Below are 22,468 nucleotides of genomic sequence, written 5' to 3' on the forward strand. Positions count from 1 at the left end.
CTCTCAGATATACCTCGTCCTACACTGCAAAATTACGACCTTGACCTCCCGAGTGTTAATTAAAAGTTTACACTTTGCTATGTTGAATCAGTTGTCTCCACTCATACAGACTATTAGATCATTCTGCAAGGTCTCAATAGCTATTTGATTCCTTGCTATTCTTCACAGCCTTGCATAATCTGCAGATAACTGCATATCTCCAGTTAAACCTCTTCCAATATCATTAATAGATAAGTTAAACAATAACTTTTGTATATGCCTGTTATCTACCTGACAGTAACATGCATTTCCCTTGTACACTGGTATCTAAAAGCTAAGGACGAAGTACATTTTTGCCTGTATATGAAAAATTTTTCAAGACTACAGCGAAATGTAGACATAAATTTATTGCCAGCATACTAATACAGGAAATTATATTACACATAAAATGTGTTATAAGTTTCTTACAAATTAAATTGCAATATGTTTGTGGCAAAAGTTACAAATTTCCTAAGGATGTAGATAAGGAATTAATGTACAGCGCTTATAGAAAACTATGTGAAGAGTCATTTCATTATGAAATATGTCCACCCTGAACTGCAATGCAGCTCTCATAATGTTGTACCATGCTTAGTGCCAAGTGATTCAGAGTTTCTTGAGACAAACTAGCCCACTCCTCCTTCAGAGCAAGGATAAGGCCTTGTTTGTTTTCTGGAGGGGAATTTCAAGCAGCAATTTCATCTCCCTATTGCATCCCAAACATTTTCTATGGGGTTGAGATCTGGGGAGCATGCTGGCAACTCGATTTGATTAATATCCTCAGTCTCCAAAAGTATCTCCACCGCTCATGAACAATGTGGGCATTGTCATCCATAAAAATGAATTTTTCACCTACAGCACCACTGAACAATCGAACATGAAATTGAAGAATTTTGTTGTAATATCATCTTTTTTTCCAGCACTTGTAGCTTGGTGCAACAGTTAAGCATAATGCCTCCCCATACAATGATGCCAGCACCACCATGTCCATCTCTTTCAAGAACATTCTCTCAATGATAAGCAGTACCACTTTCATGCCAGATCAAGTGTTGTCTAGAATCGGAGGAAAGACTAAAATGACTCATATCTGTAGAAAGTGCATTGGTCCAATTTTGGTGTCTTGTCCAATTTTTATGTATACATATACAACACCACTGAAAACATGTTCTATGATGAGCTGTGGATAAAGGGACATACATTACAGCCCTTCAGGCATATAGGTCTGCTTGTTGCAGACATCTTGCCACAGTTTGTTGAGATATCCGTTAGCTGTGCTTGAATGGAGCGAACTTGCAAACTGACCTGCCGAGGTGTGTCGATTATATTTTGCTGTTATAACCAAAAATCTGTATTTATGCACTGTGGTAGAGTGAGGGTGACCTCTTAGCAAATGCCTGAAATGCATTCCATTTGTTTGACGCACTGCCCGGATACAACGCCTTGTGAGATTCCAAACTCTAGCAATATCAGTAATTCTGCAGCAGCCTTCAAGCTTTCCAATAATTCTTCCCTGTGTGAAATCATGAAGATGATATCCTTGAAACATTATATTTGCCTTTTATCCTGTTGAGTGCTACCACATGTGCGTGATTTGAAATTTGAATGCGTACTCATGATATACTCAAAATCTTCAGTTATACAAATTGCCACAAGCTGAGTCATCTGAATTTGCAGTTATAATCTTCAGAAATAGTGTTCGTCGTTAGGTTTTGGACACTAGTGTATTAGTCAGTTTGTTGTAGTCTGAGTAAATTGATAAAACGTGACCTTGCTTTAACAAACCCATGGTGACTATCTCAGAGAATACTGCTGTTATCAAATATATTCTGTGTTCTAGCTCTTGTCAACCTCTAGCATTGTAACCATAACATTCAGACACACAGATTGGTCTATAATTTGTAGCTCCATTGTTATCACCACGTTTGTGAAATGGAACAATTTTACCCTTGTCCCACTCCTTTGGGACTTGCTTTTTTTGTACGACTCTTGTTAAATAGGTATGCCAAGGCTACCATTTATTCCCTGAACTCCCTTAAGATGCATGATGATATGTCAAGTCTTAATACCTTATTGACATCAGGTGTAATTACTTCTTGATATACCACTTGCTTGCTCATTGTCAATCACTCCTGTTCTATTCCTTCCACACTTAAGCTCCTAATGATGTCACACTTATGAGGATGAAATACCCTGATGAATTGAGTTCTTGGACCCCTGAGCACTTTGATCATATCCTCTGCAGCAGTTACCAAACCACCACCTATATTTCCATTAGTATTATCATATCATATAATCATTCACTCTTTTACTTGGCACATATTGAAAGAATTCTGTCTCTCTAGACTATTTCATGGTCTAATTTCTGCTCTTCTTTCCTCACCTTCCTAGTTACATTTATCACCAGCATTTAACTTGTGCCTCCACGGTGTATTTTTCTTCCAGATTGCATGCTTAATGTCTTCATTCATTCATTTGACACCTACCTTATTCATCCTTATGATCTTTGAAATATGTTCTCACATTGCTGGTGTTAAATAGCTCTTAATCGGTCTCCAAATAGTATTTATCTTGTTTCTGCATACTTTCTTATTCCATGCTCCACTTGTCTTGTACTTCCACATATATCCTTTCCTTAAAGAAGTCTTCATATGGCTGGCCACCATGATCACTGTCATTTGGAGGATTATGCAACATGCTATTCACAGTTGCATCCTCTAATATGACCTTGATCCTCATGTGGCCTAAGATAGTGATCTCTCAAGAAATTCATTTCCTTTATGCCCCAGATGCTATTTCTTCATTTCAGTCTTTATTACCTAATTAAAATCACCCATAATGATCACTTTTCCCTTGTTCACTAAGCCAATTTGCCTACACATTTTATTTTTACTACCCTACACATTCCCCAGCATATATTGACATCTAACTAATTATCACTTCCCATCAACTCCCCCCCCCCACCATACTGCCTTAAAACCTGTTCCACTATTTCTTACTTTCATCTGTACCTTGTGCAGAAGTAATTTACCTGCTGTTATCAACAACATTTCCCCTCTCTTTTATCTTCATGCTTTATGAACCTATTTCACCTTTTGCATCAATTTTTTTGGATGAATAAATCAGTCAGTGAAACAGTTATATCATCTCCCTTATTTCTGATGCTTTTGTCATTTGGAAATAAGCACAGCAATTCATTTTTAATTCTATAACAGTCTTCTATATGTGTCTCTATTTATTTTTATTATTATTTTAAAGCAAGCTCATACAAATCATTCATAACATGAAAATATTATATATAATAATAAAGACATTATTATTATTAACATCTGACCTCCATGGAGTCAGAGACTCGTCATGGGAGGTACACATTATTCCACACAATGCTCATCCAACCATGCCTTAAACTGATTCAGTGTGTCCACATTCACAACACACTCAGGCAATGTAGTATGGATTCAAATTTCAACCCATTTTTACTTTTGAGCACATTTACAGGGCAGATTAACAAATTACATGCCTGTAATTAGTTAATGCAGTTGGAACATTTCTTCATTAAGTGCTGTTTTGTCCTCCTTCCACTTTTTGGGGGACTTTACCAGAGCTGCCTAGCCAAAGGCAATGCCATTTGCATAATACACAAACTGATATCCCATCTTATCCTATGGCTGTATTTGCATTGAGATTCTGCAATGTACTTCCAATTCATCAACCACTATTCCTTACTCAGTTCTTGTTACAGCAGTATGTATCTTCACTTGTGCCTTTTCAGAGTGTTACTCAGTAACTTAATTATGTTGTCTGCTTCTGTCACCTTGCTACCATCAACACTTGTTAAAGTTACTTTTCCATAGTCATACTTCCTTTTACTTGTGACCTAGGAAAAGAATGACTTGTGACAGCAAGTAATTAGTTTACAGCATTATCATTCCAGCTTTCATTTACAAGACTTTAATAAAATTCATCTCTATAAAATTCAAAACTGGCTTTAGAAATGATTTTCACTATAATGTAGAACAATGTACTTAGTAATGTATTTTCTAATGCAGAGCACACTTCCTAAGAAGAGTAAAAAAATATACAAAAGTGAACCAAAGCAAACAAATTAGTTTTAAAGTGATTTCTTCTTTTATACTTTTAGTATACTTAGGAAGTGTATGGTCTGTTTTGTGGGATAGAAAATAAAAAAACCCATATGGCGGTGAATTTGAGCTGTGCAGAAGAAAGTGATTTTTAATCGGTGAATAGTCCGCTTTTTTCCCCGTTTTTCTACGTTTTTGAGTGCTAAATTGTTTCTCTGAATACGAGTGTACTTCAGTGGTTGTTTTTTGGAAGTTAGTTGCTGTCGCGATATAATATATTTTGGTACCGTCGGAATCGAACGCGTAACGGTGGAAGACAAAACGAAGCTAAGTTACTGTATTTAGTTATATTTCATTTTATTTAATTACATTTAGTACTTAAATGTTCTGATGTTTGTACTTTTTTTTTCCTTTTATTTATTAATTGAATAATTATTAAAGATTACGCTACTCGGCAGTAAGGAATGATGGTGGATTCAGCAGCAGTCGCAAGTGGCATAACGCCAAGTCCTCCGCCATTTAAGAACTCAATTATTAGCAATATCATAAGGGACCTTGCGGCATGTATGCGTCTCGGGAATTACATATGTGGCTTGTTAAAGAGAGTGGAGAACGTATGTGCGCAAAATGCAGGCAGTTGGAGGAAATAACTACATTAGATATATCGATATCCGACTTTGTTGCTCCAGGAACGGGGAATGAATGTAGGAAGACAAGTAGTATGATAGGAGAGAATGAGAAAATAATAGTTGATAGTGTGGAAGGTGTGAGTGACTGTGGAAGTTTAGGAGATGGTTTTGTTTGGGAGAGTGAATTTAGATTAAGAGTGACTGACCTGCAGAGGGAGATAGATGAGTTGAAAGAGGAGGTGGAATGTCTTGTGAATGAGAGCAGAAGTATGAAAGATAAGATTAGGAGAATGGAAGAGATAAATGCAAGGCGAATCAGAGTAGGAGAGAGAGAGAATTTAGGGAGTATGAGTGAGAGGTATGAGGGTGCTAGAACAGGAGAGAATGGAAACAGTAGAAGAGAGGGAATGAGAGAGAGGTATGGGAATGCTAGCAGACGAGAGGATGGAAACAGTAGGAGAGACGGAATGAGAGAGAGAGATGGAAGTGCTAGAAGAGGAGAGAATGGAAACGGTAGGAGAGATGGAATGAGAAAGAGGTATGGGAATGCTAGAAGACGAGCGGATGGAAACAGTAGTAGGAGAGACAGAATGAGAGAGGGATATGGAAGTGCTAGAAGTGGAGAAAATGGAAACAGTAGGAGAGAAGGAATGAGAGAGATATATGGGAGTACTAGAAGAGGAGAGAATGGAAACAGTAGAAGAGAGAGAGGTATGGGAATGAAAGAAGAGGAGAGAATGGAAACAATAGGAGCGAGGGAATGGTAAGAGGTATAATGTATGGCGACTCAATGATCCGTGGTGTTCAAGATAGGATGTGTGAGGAGTGTTTGCCAGGAGGAACAATAGAAAGGGTGGCTATGGCAATTAAGAGAGGTGAAAGGGTGGATGAGATGATTGTGATGGTAGGAACGAATGACTTGAGTGGTAATGTAAGTCGGGCAGCGAGAGATATGAGATTTTTGCTTGAGACTGTATGGAAGAAGACAGAGAGAGGAAAAATAGTGTGCGTATTGCCTAGGTATGATAATGATGAGCTGAGCAGAAGAGCGGTGATATTAAATGGCATAATAGCGAGAATGTGTGACAAGAGAGGATTGGTATATGTGGATGCTGAGTAAAGAGAGGAGTTGTATGCGAGAGACCGTTTACATTTGAATGAGGAAGGACGTAGGCATCTGGAGAGATTGCTGTTCTGAACGAGTCAGTGTGTCCCAGGGAGGATGATAGCAGGGGTGGCCTCTTGTGGGAATGGATACTTGGGAGAAGGGAGACAATGTCAGGTAACACTGAGCCCAGTGGAGTCTAGAAGGGATAATGCTGGGTATAGAAACAGTGGCATTTATATGCTTTATACTAATGCCAGGAGTATCCGGAATAAGGGAGAGGAATTGGTGGCGCAGATAGCATCAGCCTGGCCAAAAATTATTGCGATCACTGAGACGTGGTTGACAGAAGGGGATATAACAACAGGAATAGAAGTCGCTGGGTATAGCATTTTTCGTCAGGATAGGAGGGGAAAGCGTGGTGGTGGGGTGCTGCTTATGATAAGTGATGACCTATGTCTCTAAGAGTGGAGAATTTGGAAGGAAGTGAGACAAATGATTTTGAGAGTGTATGGTGTGAGGTAGAGGTAGGCAAGACAGGATATTTAGTGGGGTGTTGCTACAGATCCAGGAGCACAGAGGATGGGGACCAGGAGATGTTTAGACAGCTAAGTTTGGCAAGTGCAAGAAGAATGATTGTTATGGGAGATTTTAACTTCAGTAGTATAAATTGGAGAGAGGAAGATGCATGTAGCAATAGGGGAAAGGAATTTCTAGAATTCTTGAGGGACAAATGTCTTAGGCAACATGTAACAGAGGGAACAAGAGGTTCAAAAGTTTTGGATTTGGTTATAGCATCAGAAGAGTTGATAATAACTGAGTTGATGTCTCTCCCACCAGTTGGAGAGAGTGACCATCTGGTGTTGACTTGGAAAATGAATAGACATGCAGGAGTATCAAAGAGACGGGAACTTATGTGGAATTATAAGGCAGGTGATTATAATAGTCTCAGATGTCAACTTCGGGAAGTTTCATGGAGGGAGGAATTGGAAGGCCGGGATATCACCAGTGCGTGGGAAATTGTGAAAGAATATTTGTTATCAGCAATGGTAAGTTGTATACCACGAGTGAAGAAGAGGACGCAATTTGGAGTAAAGTGGATGACAAACAATATTAAACAGGAATTGCATGCGAAAAAGAAGCTATGGAAGAGATATAAGGAGACAGGTGAAGAGATGCATGAGGAATATAAGACACAGGCCAGAAGAGTGACTAGTGTGGTAAGGAAAGCGAAACTGGAATATGAGAGAAGATTGGCCCTAAGATCCAAAGAAAATCCTAGGGAATTTTTTAGCTATGTGGCCAGTAGGAGGAGAAATGACTGTGGAAGTATGATATTGTGGGATAAAAATGGGAATAGAGTGACTGATGCAGAGGACATAGTGGAATTGTTCACACTTTATTGGAGTATTTCATCCTAGAGGAGTCAGTTTTAATGCTAGAGGCATAGGACTGGTTCGAGGTCTGGAGGTACAGGAGGAGAGTGTGTTTCAGATACTGAGTACTCTGGATGTCAGTAAAGCTGTGGGACTGGATGGTATTTCACGACGAGTTTTGAGAGAATGTGCTTGGGAATTGACAGTACCTTTAACGTAGCTTTTCAATGAAAGTCTGGCTTTGGCAAAGGTGCCCAGTGAATGGAAGGAAGGTAAGATAGTGCCATTGCATAAGGGTGGTAACAGACTGGAAGTGTCTAATTATAGGCCAGTCTGTGTGTCATCAGTAGTTGTTAAGATCTTTGGAGAAAGTAGTGAGGGACCGTATACAGCATTGGTCAGATGAGGTAATGTTATCTGTGAGAATCAACATGGATTTGTGAAAGGATGCTCTTGTTTTAGCAATATGCTAGCCTTTTATAATAAAGTTACAAGAACATTAGATGAGCGAAAGGCATATACTGCAATTTTCTTAGACTTGGTGAAGGCATTTGACTGGGTGCCACATGATAAGCTGATATTTAAGTTGCAGCACATGGGTCTGGATGTCAGATTGATCAACTGGATTCAGGATTGGCTGTCTGATAGGTATCAGAGAGTTGTGTATGGTGGAGCAATTTCCAGGAGGCAGAGGGCTACAAGTGGGGTCCCACAGGGCTCAGTACTAGGACCTATATTGTTTAACCTTTATATCAATGACATAGCCAGTGGATTGCAGGAGGATATTCAGTTGTTTGTGGATGATGCGAAGCTGGGAAGGATTATTAATAATAGTGCAGATGTGGTAGCCCTGCAAGAGGATTTAAATAAGCTAGATCGATGGGCAAATGAATGGGGGTGTCAGTTTAATGCAGCAAAATGTAAGGTCTTGAGGTTTGGGAAACATCGATGGGATGCTGCATACTCTATGGGAGGAGTTATACTGGAGGAAGTACGGGAGACAAGAGATCTGGGGTGGATGATTGATAGAAACCTGAAATTTAGGGGACATATTGCAAAGGTGGTGAAGGTAACACAGAGGATTGCTGCTATTATGAGAAGGACACTGACCTGCAGAGATAAGAGGGTTATCATTCCGTTGTATAAGTCTCTGATCAGACCACACTTGGACTATTGTTCTCAGATTTGGTCCCCAGGATTTGAAGGGGATAAATTAACTGTGGATAGGATACAAAAATGGTTTCAGGACTGTACAAGGATAGTTATGAGGATCGGCTGAGAGAATGTGGACTGCAGAGTTTGGTGGATAGAAGAAGGAGAGGTGATATGATTGAGACTTTTAAACTGTTGAGAGGTGGTTACCGGGTTGACACTGGGGAGTTCTTTCGCTTGGTTGATCAGCGGGAAGGAGTGATGACAAGAGGCTATCCCTGGAAGTTATGAAAGGAAACTGTGAGCAAGAGGGTAAGGAGTGGTTTCTGTGTGTAGGGTGGTTGAGCCGTGGAATGCATTGCCTGATGGAGTGGTGGGAGCGAGAACGGTCAATGAGTTTAAAGAGTGGTATGATAGACTTTGTGTTTCTCAGGGGGGGGCCTCCCCCTCGATCAGTCTTGACAGACTTTGTCTTAGGAAGGACCTCCCTCGATGAGTCTTTTGACTCCTTGGAGGCCTGAATAATAATAATAATAAAAAAATTAATAAAAATTTCTCTTGACATGACGAGGACCGAATCAGGTTTCTTCCAAAGGGCACATGACCCATTGTTCTAAAAGGCTCATACTTGAAAAAATGTTTCTATGTATCCTTTCTCACTGACTAATTAGTAAGGTTTACCTCTTATTTCAGAATAAGAGGTAAACTACTTTAAAGAATAAGTATCAAACATTATTTTGCTATACGATATTTATTTTTCTTTTGATTACTTTTTGACTGTCTAATATGTAATTTTTTTTGTAATGGTCCCACCCACATTATTAGTCCACCTATAGTACATTAGTACTGCTGGGTGGACTAATGAGCAAAGGTTGGTCGATTGGTAGAGCCTCTGCTACTAATGGCTCACAAAAAGTTAAGCAAATTTGAGCACGATGAGTAGTTGGAAGGAGTTCAATCGTTTGATGCTGTTGGCACACTCTTCCTCGATGAGTCTTTGGACTCCCTGGAGGTGTCATATTATAATAATAATAACAACCCTGTTTTGGAGACCAAAAATGGTGCTCTTTTAAAAGCACCATTTTTGGTGCTTTTAAAAGAGCATCTCCAAACTTCATACCAAACTTCAAACTTATATATAAGCAGGGTAGTGGTCTCACACCTAATGTTAAAAATCATTTCCTTCCTAAACATTGTTGCTTACATTCATGATAGTCTCTATAGGTCAATCAGCATCAAGTGCCCATTAGTTTGAAAGACCTAGATTAAGATCCCATCGAGAATATGAAGAGCCTTTATGAAAGCCTTTTCAGTTGAAAGTGAGTTAGCTAGTCTCATCCAGAGGTGGCAGGATTTTTCATCCAGCAAAACAGGCAAACTAGCCAGAGGAACACACAGAGTTGAAAGATAATAATACACTAGCTTCATGGCCTTAGTTGCTTTGACTCTAGAATTCAAAAACAACAATGACATTCAGGCAATGGTCATTAAACCCAGAACCTGTAGTTGAAAAACAGACAACTAACTACTTGGCCCATCATATCTGCACTTAATGATAGATTTGGAAGTGCTCATTAAATGGAAGAGCTTTATTTCAGACATTCTATGATAGAGAATTGCTTTATCATATTAGAATAGTGACTAAGACTGTTATCTGAAAAATATCGCAGTGTGTTGCCCAGGTATGATATGAGTTGAGAAGGCAAGCGAAGATTATGAATGGTATGATAGCAGAGTTGTGTGAGGAGAAAGAAGTTCATTTCGTGAATGTGTGTTTGAGAGGGATAGATGGAATTGCATAAAATATATGAGCTACATTTAAATGGATTTGGTATAATTCAGCTGGAGAAACTGTTGCCGCAAAAAAAAGTAATGACTAAAGTGAATGGAATACCTGAGGAATCAAGAGGTATTGTGGAAGAGTAGGATAGGGTAGGAGAGTTTGTGAATGGAGAAGTAAGCGGCATGAGTGAAGAGAATGAGAGAGAAGGAACGCAAGACAGACAGTAAAATAGAGTTGACAGGGAGACGAGACGCTCTATGAGAAGTATAGATGAAGATGATGGTTTCTGGAGTAGACGTGTGAATACGTAAGAAAGGATTAAGATAGTCAAGGATGTGGGGGGTAACATGTAAGTCTGGGGAGAGAAATATCTATGATAATAGAGAGGAATGGCTGGGGGGGGGGAGAAGTATGGAGGAGTCATATCTAAGAAGTAGATCAATGGGACTTGCTATAGAACCAAAATGAGCTAGTGTGTGTGTGTGTGTGTGTTTACAAATGCCAGAAGTATTTGAAATAGGGGGAATGAAACTGTAGCATTGATCAAGTTCATTCACCCAAAATTGGAACAAGTGAGACATGATTGGATGAGGATGACATTTTGACAGGAATAGAGATGGAGGGATAGGTAATTTTTTGTGGAGATGGATAGGGCAGAAAGGGAAGAGTGCTGTTGATAATGGCAGAGGAGTTGAGCCTATCTAAGATGGAGATGCAAGGAGCAAATAGTGACAGTTGTTTTGAAGCACTATGATTTTAAGTGGAGGTAGAGAGAATGAAAAGTAGGGTGTTGCTATAGACCTGGTAATGTGGAGCATGATGAAAATGAAATGTATAAGCAAATTGTTCTGACTAATAAGAAAAGGATGATGGGCAATTTCAATAATGGTAATATGGACTGAAATGCAGAGATGGCATCTGGAACCGAAGAGAATAAAATTGAGTTTTTGAGGATCAACTATCTTAGACAGTATGCAGTAGAGGGTACACAAGGATCAACAGTCTTGGATTTGATTATCTCATTAGAAGATAGCATTGTAAATGAAGAGTCAAATCTTCATCCAATTGGTGAAAGTAACCACGAAGCAATCACTTGGGTGGTGGCCAGCCATATCAAGAGTTTTGTGAGAAAGGGTTATGAGTATATTTGGATCTATAAGGTGGATGACTATGACAAATTTAGGAGGCAGCTTACAGCTATATCATGGAATGAGGAATTGGATGAGAAGGAATCAATCCATACTACTTGGTCCCTACTCTGCAACTATGTAGAAGAGGCAGTGACTGAGTGTATTCCAAAGGTCAGGTGATTAAATAAGGTTGGTGTAAAATGGACGACTGAAGAATTGAAGCATGCATTCTGGAAGAAAAAGGCATTGTGGAGATGGCACAAGATAAGTGGCAATAATCAGTTACATGAGGAAAACAAAGAGCAAGCAAAGGTGACTTGTTTGGTAAAGGTAGAAAAAATGCATTAAGAGCTGCAGTTAGCAAGCGAAATCTAAAAGAAATCGTATGGTGTTTTTTGATATGGGGGAGATGGAAAAGTGTGCACAGATAACAATTCAGTGTAGCAAAGTGTAAGATTTTAAAATTTGTGAAGTAAATGAGCAATCCATTAAGGTATTCCATCCTTGTGAATGTAACATTATCATCATTATTACCTGACACCTCCAGGGAGTCCAAAAACTCATCGAGGGAGGGCACCTACTCTACAACTCTCTGTATCTGCCACTCAATCCACCAACTACAGCGAACCGCATAATCTACACCAATGCCATCTGCTAACCACCACCACTAGTATTTTCACAGACAATCACAAACATCCATGCCCACAGCAAGATTCAAACCCACAGCTTTTTGGCTGGAGAACGAATATGCTGACCACTTGGCCAACCAGGCTGGCTGAGAGCAGTGGGAAGGGATGGGGGAGATGGAAAAGTGTGCAGAGATAACAGTTCATTGTAGCAAAGTATAAGATTTTAAAATTTGTGAGGTATAAGATTGGTATGGGTATCTTAGAGGAAGTGAAGAAGATGAAAGATCCTGGGATGATGATGGATAGGGAATTTGAAATTTCAGGACATTTTGCTGAAATTGTGAGGACAGCACAGCAGGTTATGGCAATGATGTAGAGAGTACTAACATGTAGAAGTAAGAATGTTATGATCCCATTATACAAGGCTTTGATCAAATCGCATATGGATTACTGTGCACAGATTTGGTCATCTGGTTTTCAAAAGGATGAGGAGTTGTAGGGGAGAGTTCAGAGACAACTGATTAGGTCGTTTTCAGATCTCTGGAATGTGGAGCATGAGGACAAATTGAAAGAATGCATATTGCAGAGCCTAGTAGATAGGAAGAGGATGTGGGCATGATCGAGACATAAGTTGGTAAGGGTAATTACTAGATTCATGTGGATGAGATTTTTCATAGAATAGTTGGAGACGGGGGGGGGGGGGGAGAGAACAAGAGGCAATACCTGGAAGCTGTATAAGGAGGACGTGGACAAGATGAGGAACAAGTTCTCTGCATGGAGAATGATGGATGATTGGATTGTATTGCCTGCATAGTGAGTGTAGAGACAGTAAATGCATTTAAGTCAAGGTATGATGATCTGCATATGGGTGAGAGAGAGGGAGAATTTCCACAGTGCGTCTCTTGACTCCATGGAGGTCTGATGATGATGATGAAAAGATAATTGCTACCATAATGCTACAGTTTTACCAGCACTCAAAACCTTCACTGGCTGGTCTAAATTAATTTTGAGCTTTGAATTTCTCCCTTTGCAGAATTCATAACTTCACAGCAAATGTTCATTCTCTTTATAGCTTGGTTATGAGATTTTTGTTGCTTCAGATTATTATTTTTTCATAAATGATGAGGGAGGGAGGTTAGCAGCAAATTTCTTTTGCACAAAGGAGCATTAGGTGATCATTAATGTAGTGAGAAAAAATAAAAAGCTAAGGAGTTAATAAGTGATGTGGCAGTGGAACAATTAAAAAGTGGAAAAATTGCACAGAATTTGTAGATTTGGCATCAGCTTTTATAATTTATTATATAATATTGAATAATGTTTAATTTGTTACCACGTATTTATTCTTAAAGTACTTAGAGATACTTGATGCTTTGATACTTAGAGACCCATGTGCAAAGTAAATGCTAATTTTTTTAAAATTTAAACTTCTTGACCAATTAATTTACTCACTTATCTTTTAATAATGTTATATTCAGGCAATGACAATCAAGGAAAAGAAGGAGTAGCCATAGTATTCAACACAAAATACGAGGCTAATCTTCTTGAATGGCAGTCAGTCTCAAGTAGAGTAATGTGGGCAAATATGAGAATGGGGAATTGGACAATGAGACTTATTTGTGCCTATGGTCCCACAGAAGGTTCTATTAAGGTAGAAGTTGAGGAGTTTTTTGAGGCTTTAGAAAAAGCAACTGACACAATGAAAAATGAAAAGTTGGTCCTTGTTGGGGATCTAAATAGCAGAGTAGGAAATGATTGTGAGACATACAAAAATATTTTGGGAAAATTTGGAGAAAAGAGCAAAGCTAATAATAATGGCAAATATCAGTTGGATTTCTGCTCAGGACATGGACTGGTTATTACTAACACCATGTTCCAACATAAAAATGTGCACAAATTCACATGGAGAGAAGAGGCTAGGAATAAGAAAAGTCTCATTGACTATGTTATTGTTGATAGTGATGTTTTCTCCCTGGTGCAGGACTCCAGAGTGTACAGAGGATTTGAAATTGGAAGTGATCACTATTTAGTGTTGAGCAGGATAAAATTGAATTTAATATTGAAAAGAATGACATGTAAGAAAGTTTTAAAGAGAATAAAAGTTGAGCAGCTCTCAGATGTGAACTGTAGACTAACATACACAAAGATTATTGAAGAAAAAATGAAAGAGTTTGAGAACAGGAATCAAACCTTGGAGATTCATTGGCAAACTCTGAAGAAAACACTGATTGATTCTGCCAGAGAGGCATGTGGTGAGGTTGTCTGTAAGGATAAAAAAATCAGAACTCCCTGGTGGACACAGGAAGTTAAAGAGGCAGTGAAGGAAAAGAAGAAAGCATACCAAAATTCCTGTCAAATAAGTCAGCTTGTGCTCTTAGAGAATATAGAGACAAATGCAAGAATGCTAAACACTGTGTAAAACTAGCTAAACAAAAGTCATGTGAGGACTTTGGCAAGAATATAGAAAATAAATATCAAGAAGGTGGCAAAATATTCTGGAGTTTGTTGAAGAAGCTTAAGAATGGAGGAAAGAGTGCTGTAAAAGGAATTAGAGATTATAAAGGTGACATGAAAACGGGAGAAAAAGATATCCTTGACGTATGGAGTAATTACTTTGAAAAACTGCTAAATGAAACAAGCAGTGATGACAGCACAGTGGTAAAAAAACACTGACCAGGCATGCAGTCAGGAATACATATCCATATTTGAAGTAGAAAAAGCCATCAAAGGCTTGAAATGTGGAAAGGCAGCAGGAGTAGATGATATTCGACCAGAAATGCTGAAGTATGGTGGTATAAGAGTCTTACAGTGGCTGCACTGCATAGTTCAGAAAGTCTGGACAGAGGGACGAATTCCCGATGGAGTAGAGCTCTCATAGTACCCATATATGAAAAGGGGAAATAAAACTGCGTGAGAATTACAGAGGTATTTCCCTACTGAGTGTTCCTGGGAAGATCTATGCAAGTATACTTGAGAAACGGTTGAGAAGAATTGTGGAAGAAAAGCTTGGTGAAGAACAAGCTGGATTCAGGCCAAATAGAGGTTGTCAGGATCAGATCTTCACTCTGCGACAAATAGTCGAGAAAGCATGGGAACGTAACAAAGATCTGTATTTAAGTTTTGTCGATTTGGAAAAGGCATATGACAAGGTGCCAAGAGAGAAGCTATTCAATACGCTGCAGTTATATGGTGTCAATGGGGCATTATATCAAGCAATACTTAGTCTTTATTTGCGTTGTAAGTCAGCAGTTAGAATTGAAGGAAGTACTGGAAGATGGTTTAATGTTAAATCTGGTGTGAGACAGGGATGTACATTATCCCCTCTGTTATTCATTATCTATATGGATCACATTATGAAGGAAAGTGGTATTAAACATGATATCAAAATTAGAGATGTTAATGTCAGCTCTTTGCTTTATGCAGACGATGTTATACTTCTAAATAAATCTGCTACAAGTGTGCAAGATTCTCTGACTAAATTGAATAGCTGTTGTAATAGATATGGTATGAAGGTCAGCAATAAAAAGACAAAGACAATGAAAATAGGCAGAATCAGTGAAAATGTCAACTGTGTTGTGAATGAAGAACCTGTGGAACAAGTAAAACATTTCAGCTATTTAGGCACGATTTTTACTGAAGATGGTAAATTAAATATAGAAATAGACAACAGAATCAGCAAAGCTGGTATGGTGGGAAGTCAATTGAATAAATTCATATTGAATAAGAGAGAAATTAGTCAGAACACTAAATTAGCTGTATACAAGACAGTGTTCAAACCAGTTTTAACTTATGGATCTGAGAGCTGGGTCAGAAGTAAAACACTTGACTAGAGACCACAGATATGAGAGTCCTGAGAAAGATTATAGGCGTGAACAGATGGCATCAATGGCAATATCATATTAAAAACGAGGATATTAGGAAAGAACTTGACATTGTCAGCATCCAGGAATGTGTTAGCAGAGCTAATCTCAGGTGGTATGGTCACTTAAACAGAATGGGCGAGGAAAGATTAGCAAAACAAGTGTTCTCTGCCATGTTGGCAGCAAAACAACCCAGAGGAAGACCAAGATATAGGTGGATTGATATGGTACAAAGTGCTTTAGACGATAGAAATATAAGATCTGATAATGTTGGAGTCTCGACAAGTAACAGACTGATTTGCAGGAAAATTGTAGATAGGAAATTAATAATGATGTAATTTTTTTCATGTAGTACTATCATATCCTGTACACCCCTTGAGGGTACATGGCAGGAATTTGATGATGATCTTTTAATATCATGCATCAGTTTCTTCTCACTTCCTTTATTAAAACCAGAGCTTAGCAATAGAAAAAACTAGGTCACTTTTCCAGGATATGCTTTCACTCCATCAAATGGACAGGAGGAAGAGAGGAGATATGATAGAGACCTAAAGTTGGTAAGGGGTTGTTATAGGATTAATGCTGGAGAAGTTCTACAGAAAATAGTGGGAGATCGGGGGAGAACTAGAGGTCATCCCTGTAAACTGTATAAAGAGGGTGTGAGTAGGGGAGTGAGAGGCAGGTTTTTTCGTGCAGAGTTGTAAATGATTCGAATCCCTTCCCTTAGAGTGTGGTGTCTGCAAGGAGTTTGAATGTGTCGAAGGTATGGTATGATGAGCTGTGTGTGTGTGTGTGTGAGAGAGATAAAAGGACCTCCCAGATGAGTCTTTGACTCCATGAGGTCTTGGGGTAATAATAATAATAATAAATGCAGTTTCTCATCTCTTTGTTACCTTGGTATTCTAATAAAATGATACTCTATTATAACAATTTATAATGTCTAACCTACTAATGATGTTAATATCCCCTCCACTGCACGTGTACAAGCCACTAAAATAAAAGCACTGATTGGTCACAAGCTTCTTTCCATTTGAGTATAATTGTTTTATTTGTTTAATGTTAATAGTTATTGTGATTTTGTCTGTCTTAGGTTATGTAGAAAGAAAATTTTTGTCTGCAAGTGAAGATATTTGTGAAGTTGCCATCAGGCATGCTGTCAGTATATGTTCTAAAGAAACCACTTCATATATAACAGATAATCAGGTATTCGTTTCATTTTTCTTGAATAATGTTTATACATTTTAGTCTACAGTTCACATCTGAAAGCTGCTTGACTTTGATTCTTTTTATAACTTTTAGAAGTAGAAAGTATTTTTAACTTGGGTATAGTTATGTTAAAGATACCAAGCAATTTTAAACCTGGTTTTACTCCATTTTTTCCAAGTAAGCAAACAGACAAAATGTCAAGTTTGCGCCTGCAATTTATGCAAGACTAGCTGATCCCACAGGTAGTGCAAGACCAAGGCAACTCGTGGTAAAGGTGGAGCAAGTCTGATCACTAATCTTAATATTTACCCTTAATGCCAAAACACATCTCCAAGAAGGGGATGTATGATGTTTTGTATTAAAGGCAAGGGGCCACTACCCAGACCAGTTTCGACCTTTATTGAGGTCTCATCAGTGGGAGCCAGGCTAGAAATACCAAGATTTAGTAATGCAGAGCTTGTAAGTATTTTACCAAAACAAGTTACCATAAGGTGTTATAACCTTATTAAATAAAATCTCAGGAGGAGATATAGATGTAGAAAGTATTTTTAACTTGGGTATAGTTATGTTAAAGATACCATGCAATTTTAAACCTGGTTTTACTCCATTTTTTCCAAGTAAGCAAACAGACAAAATGTCAAGTTTGCGCACAAGCTCTGCATTACTAAATCTTGGTATTTCTAGCCTGGCTCCCACTGATGAGACCTCAATAAAGGTCGAAACCGGTCTGGGTAGTGGCCCCTTGCCTTTAATACAAAACATCATGCATCCCCCTTCTTGGAGATGTGTTTTGGCATTAAGGGTAAATATTAAGATTAGTGATCAGAGCTTGCTCCACCTTTACCATGAGTTGCCTTGGTCTTGCACTACCTGTGGGATCAGCTAGTCTTGCATAAATTGCAGGTGCAAACTTGACATTTTGTCTGTTTGCTTACTTGGAAAAAATGGAATAAAACCAGGTTTAAAATTGCTTGGTATCTTTAACATTTTTATAACTTTGTTATGCACTCCTCCCCCCCTCCCAACATGATGTTTATGGTGTGCAAAACTAATTGATAATCACTTCCTGTTTCAAATCCTCAGTATACTCATGTCTTAAACTAGTGAGAAGATATTATCAACAATAACATGGTCACTGAGATTTTCTTATTTCTTGTCTTCTCATCATGTAAATTAGTGTGCATCTTTATGTTGGAACATGAATTAGTAATGACCAATCCATTCCTGAAGAGAAATCCAGCAGATAATTATCATTATTATTAGCATTGCTCTTTTCTCTAAATTTCTCCAAATATTTCTGTATGTTTGATATTCAATTCCTACCTTTCTGTTCAGATCTTCAACAAGGACTAATCTTCTTTGTGTCACTTTTATCTCCAATGTCTCAAAAAATTCTTTACTTCTTTACCTGTACTTTTTTCTTCTGTGGGATCATAAGCACTAAGTCTTGAACTCCATTTTGATGTTTACCCATGTCCCTCTACTTGAAATTTCCTGCCATTCAAGAACATTATTTTCATGTTCAATACAATATATATACTTCTTCCCTTCCCTGATCATTATTGCCTGATTATAACATCTGGTAGTTGTTATTTAATATCTGGCCTGGTTGGCTGAGTGGTTAGCATATCTGCTCTCCAGCCAAAAGGCTGCAGGTTCGAATCCCGCTATGGGCATGGATGTTTGTGATTGTCAGTGAAAATACTAGTAGTGGTGGTGGGCAGTAGATGGTGTTGGTGTAGATGATGATTGTAATTGCGGTTCGTTGTAGTTGGTGGATTGAGTGGTGGAGATGGAGAGTTGTGGAGAAGGTGTCCTCCCTCAATGAGTCTTTAGACTCCCTGGAGAAGTCATCTAATAATAATTTAGAAGAATCTTGACTGTTTTTGTCTTCATTTCAGTAACACATGATACTTCTCAAATCTTCTGTTATTTCCTCATATTTTTCACTGATACTTATTATTTTGATTCTGCCTCTCTTCAGTCCTGCTGATGGTAAATTTATTAGCTGACTTTCTTCTGTTCACCTTGCTTCCCTGATGAAAACAGTGGGAAAGGGGATTTATTTAATCGAGCAGTGCCCAGTTCATGTGATATTTTATAATTTTATACCATCATCTTGTTTTGGTTTAAGTCGATATAAAATATGTTCTTTCTTTTAAGGTCACACACACACTGGTCGGCATTCATAGTTAAGAATTTATGGAGACATAACACACGTGTTAGAATAATTACTTTACTTTACATTAAGCAAGTAACAATCGACATTTCGACCTCTGTATTAAGGTCATCATCAGGAAAACATACATGTATACAAGCTACATGCCGCTGCACTGTACAAAAGCAAAATGAATCTAAATGTTTGTTAATCATTTAGCCTAGCCTGACCTCTGGTTAGTAAAAAAAAAAAAAAAAAAAAACAGAAGTACATTAAACAATTTCTACAGTCCTTTTGTATTGAGATTTTCTTCTGCCTGGGGTTGTTCTAGTTGCTATATGGGTTGAAGATGATTCCTCCACATTCTTGGAATAATTAATCCATCATCTTTGTTCAGATTTCGATGATTGTCACTTGCTTAATGTTAAGTAAAGTAACTGCTTTAATACATTTATGGAGTATTGATACTCCATAAATGTATTAAATATGTGGATATATTAAATACATATATGGAGTATACATTTATTGAATTTATGGAGACGTGTCTCCATAAATTCTTCACTATGGATATAGAATATGATTTATGTTGGCTAAATATCAGATTGTCAGCCCATTCCTGTTCATTCAGTATCTAGGTATATCTACTAATGGAGTCCACCACAAATAGATAAGGATTAGACATTATGACAGACATTCTGATTGATTTCTATATTCCATAAATGGCTATGTGAAAGTCTCCTACCAGTTATCTAGCTTAGACCTTGTGTTAAATACTTCTATTATTATTAGTATTATTACGTGACACCTACAAGCAGTCCAAAGTCTCATAGAGGGAGGACACCTACTCTATAACTGTCCATCTCCACCACTTAATTTGCCACTATCATCATCATCATGATCTACACCAATGCCATCGACCGCCACGACTAGTATTTTTGCCTGTAAGTAGTGTGTATTCTCAAGGCTGCTTTGTCTGTATGCAGGATGAAAAACCCAAGTTTCCAGGAGAAAAGCCCTGCTACCTCTGTATGAGATCAACTAACTCACTCTTCTTTTGTTCTCTTTCCTTTCACATTCTGTTTAAGTAACCATATCATTTTAGGTTAACTCTGATTTCACATTCTTGAATACTAATAATGTCAAGTTTCTTTTAATATATTCAATTTTAGCATGTTTTGCCATTTACATCATCCATTTTGCTCCACTAATTTTCCTAAATGTTGTTTGAGGGAAAATTTCAATAATAAGGCATCCATTGTAATAACCCTCCACCAAAAAAAGAGAGATGAAGACTTTTGTGAGGAAGGGATATATGTAGAAGTGTGTGATTATAACATGCTTATGAGACAGCTTGGAGCCATAGAATGGATTGAGCAGAAAGGAAATAAATGCTCCTTGAAAACTGACAAAGAAATAACAGTGTGAATGTATTCTAAAGATCTGAAGGCTGATTAAAGTAGGGTGTCAAATGGCGGAATGAGGGGATTAAGCATGAAATCTAGAAAAAGAAGGAATTTTGGAGGCAGTACAAGATGAACGACGGTAATAATCAGTTGCACAAAGAGTATAAAGAGCAGGCCAGAAGAGTGACTCCGTTGGTAAGGACAGCAAAAGTAGAGTACGAGGCAAAAAAAAAAAAAAAAAAAAATAGCAAATCAGTCCAAAAAAAAAATCTCGGGAGTTATTTCAATATGTAACCAGAAGAAAGAAGAATGATTATGGTAAAATGATATTAATGGATGCAAATGGGAAATTAGTAACTGCTGCAAAAGACATAGTTGAGGTATTCAGTGAGCATTTTGTCACAGTGTTTCATTCTCAGTTTGAAATCAGAAGTTCAAATTTAGGGAATGTAATGAGGGAAGACAATGGTAAGCAAGCAAGAGGTATATATCAATAAGGCAATAGGACTTGATGATATATCACCACATGTTTTAAAGGGAATGTTGCAAGGAGTCAGCATCATCCTTGGCCTGCTTGTTTAATGAAATTGCAACAGCACAAGTCCCAAAGGAGTGGAAGGAAGGTAAATTGTTTCACTTCACAAAGGTTGTGGTAGGGTTATAAATTATGGGCCGATCTGTATATCTGGAGTTATAGTATTAGACAAGTTGGTGAGAGATAGGATACAATAGTGGCTTGATAACAGTGGTATTCTTTCTGCTTGTCAGCATGGGTTTGTTAAAGGGATGTCGGGTTTTACCAACTTGCTTAAGTACTATAACAAGATAATGAATGTATTAGATGAGGGAGATGCATATAAAGTGGTATACTTAGATTTTGCAAAAGCTTTTTGATAGATTGCCACACCACAAGTTGATAACTAAGCTGAAGCAAATGGGATTGGATGATAGATTAGTGTGTGATAAATTAGTATTAGTTGTAGGTCAGCAGTTAGAACTGAATGAAGCAAGAAGATGGTTTAATGTTCTGTTGTTCCATTAATGTTAATGTTCCATTATATAAGGCTTTGATTAGGCCACACATGGACTATTGTGCCCAGATTTGGTCACCTAGTTTTCAGAAGGATGAGGAGATGTTGGAAAGGGTCCAAAAGCGATTGACTAAGGTAGTTTCTGACCTCTGGAATGTCGAGTATGAGGAAAGATCGAGAAGATGTAATTTGCAGAGTCTGGTGGACAGGAGAAAGAGGGGAGATATGATAGAGACAAGTTGGTAAGGGATTGTTATAGGATCATTGCTGGAGAAGTTCTACAGAAAATAGTGAAAAACCAGGGAGAACCAGAGGTCATCCCTGGAAACTGTATAAAGAGGGTGTGAGTAAGGGAGTGAGGGGCAGGTTTTTTTCGTGCAGAGTTGTGAATGATTGGAATGCCTTGCCTGAGAGCGTAGTGTCTGCAAGGAGTTTGAACTTGTTCAAGGCATGGTATGATGATGTGCATGTGATAAAAGGACCTCCCAGATGAGTCTTTGACTCCATGAGGTTTTGGAGTAATAATAATAATGTTAAATCTGGTGTCAGACAAGGATGTACATTATCCCCTCTGTTATTCATTATATATATGGATGACATTACGAAGGAAAGTAGTATTAAACCTGAATTGGAAATGTAAATGTTAATCTCAGCTCTTTACTTTATGCAGATGATGTTATACTTCTAAATAAATCCTGTCCAAGTCTGCAAGATTCCCTGACTAAATTGAATAACTGTTGTAATAGATATGGTATGAAGGTCAGCAATAACAAGAAATGAAAATAGGCAGAAGCATTGAAAATATTAATTGCTTTGTGAATGGAGAACCTATAGAAAAAGTAAAACGTTTCATCTACTTAGGCATGATTTTTAGTGAAGATGGTAAATTAAATATAGAAATAGACAACAGAA

At 38.0% G+C, this 22,468-nt stretch overlaps 1 protein-coding gene across 1 annotated transcript in view; it reads left to right on the forward strand.

The window, feature by feature from the left end:
* LOC150103096 (alpha-1,6-mannosyl-glycoprotein 4-beta-N-acetylglucosaminyltransferase-like) overlaps positions 1–22,468 on the forward strand; it is a 127,589-nt gene that overhangs the window by 87,086 nt on the left and 18,035 nt on the right. Inside the window, exon 3 of the mRNA XM_090398090.1 lies at positions 16,849–16,961. Coding sequence (XP_090254216.1) covers positions 16,849–16,961 — 113 coding nt within the window. The remainder of the gene's footprint in view (positions 1–16,848; positions 16,962–22,468) is intronic.

The sequence above is a fragment of the Typopeltis vanoorti genome, chromosome 9 (genome assembly GCF_054136105.1).
Source record: "Typopeltis vanoorti isolate ZY-2024b chromosome 9, IOZ_Tvanoo_1.0, whole genome shotgun sequence".
In the NCBI taxonomy this organism is placed as follows: domain Eukaryota; kingdom Metazoa; phylum Arthropoda; class Arachnida; order Uropygi; family Thelyphonidae; genus Typopeltis; species Typopeltis vanoorti.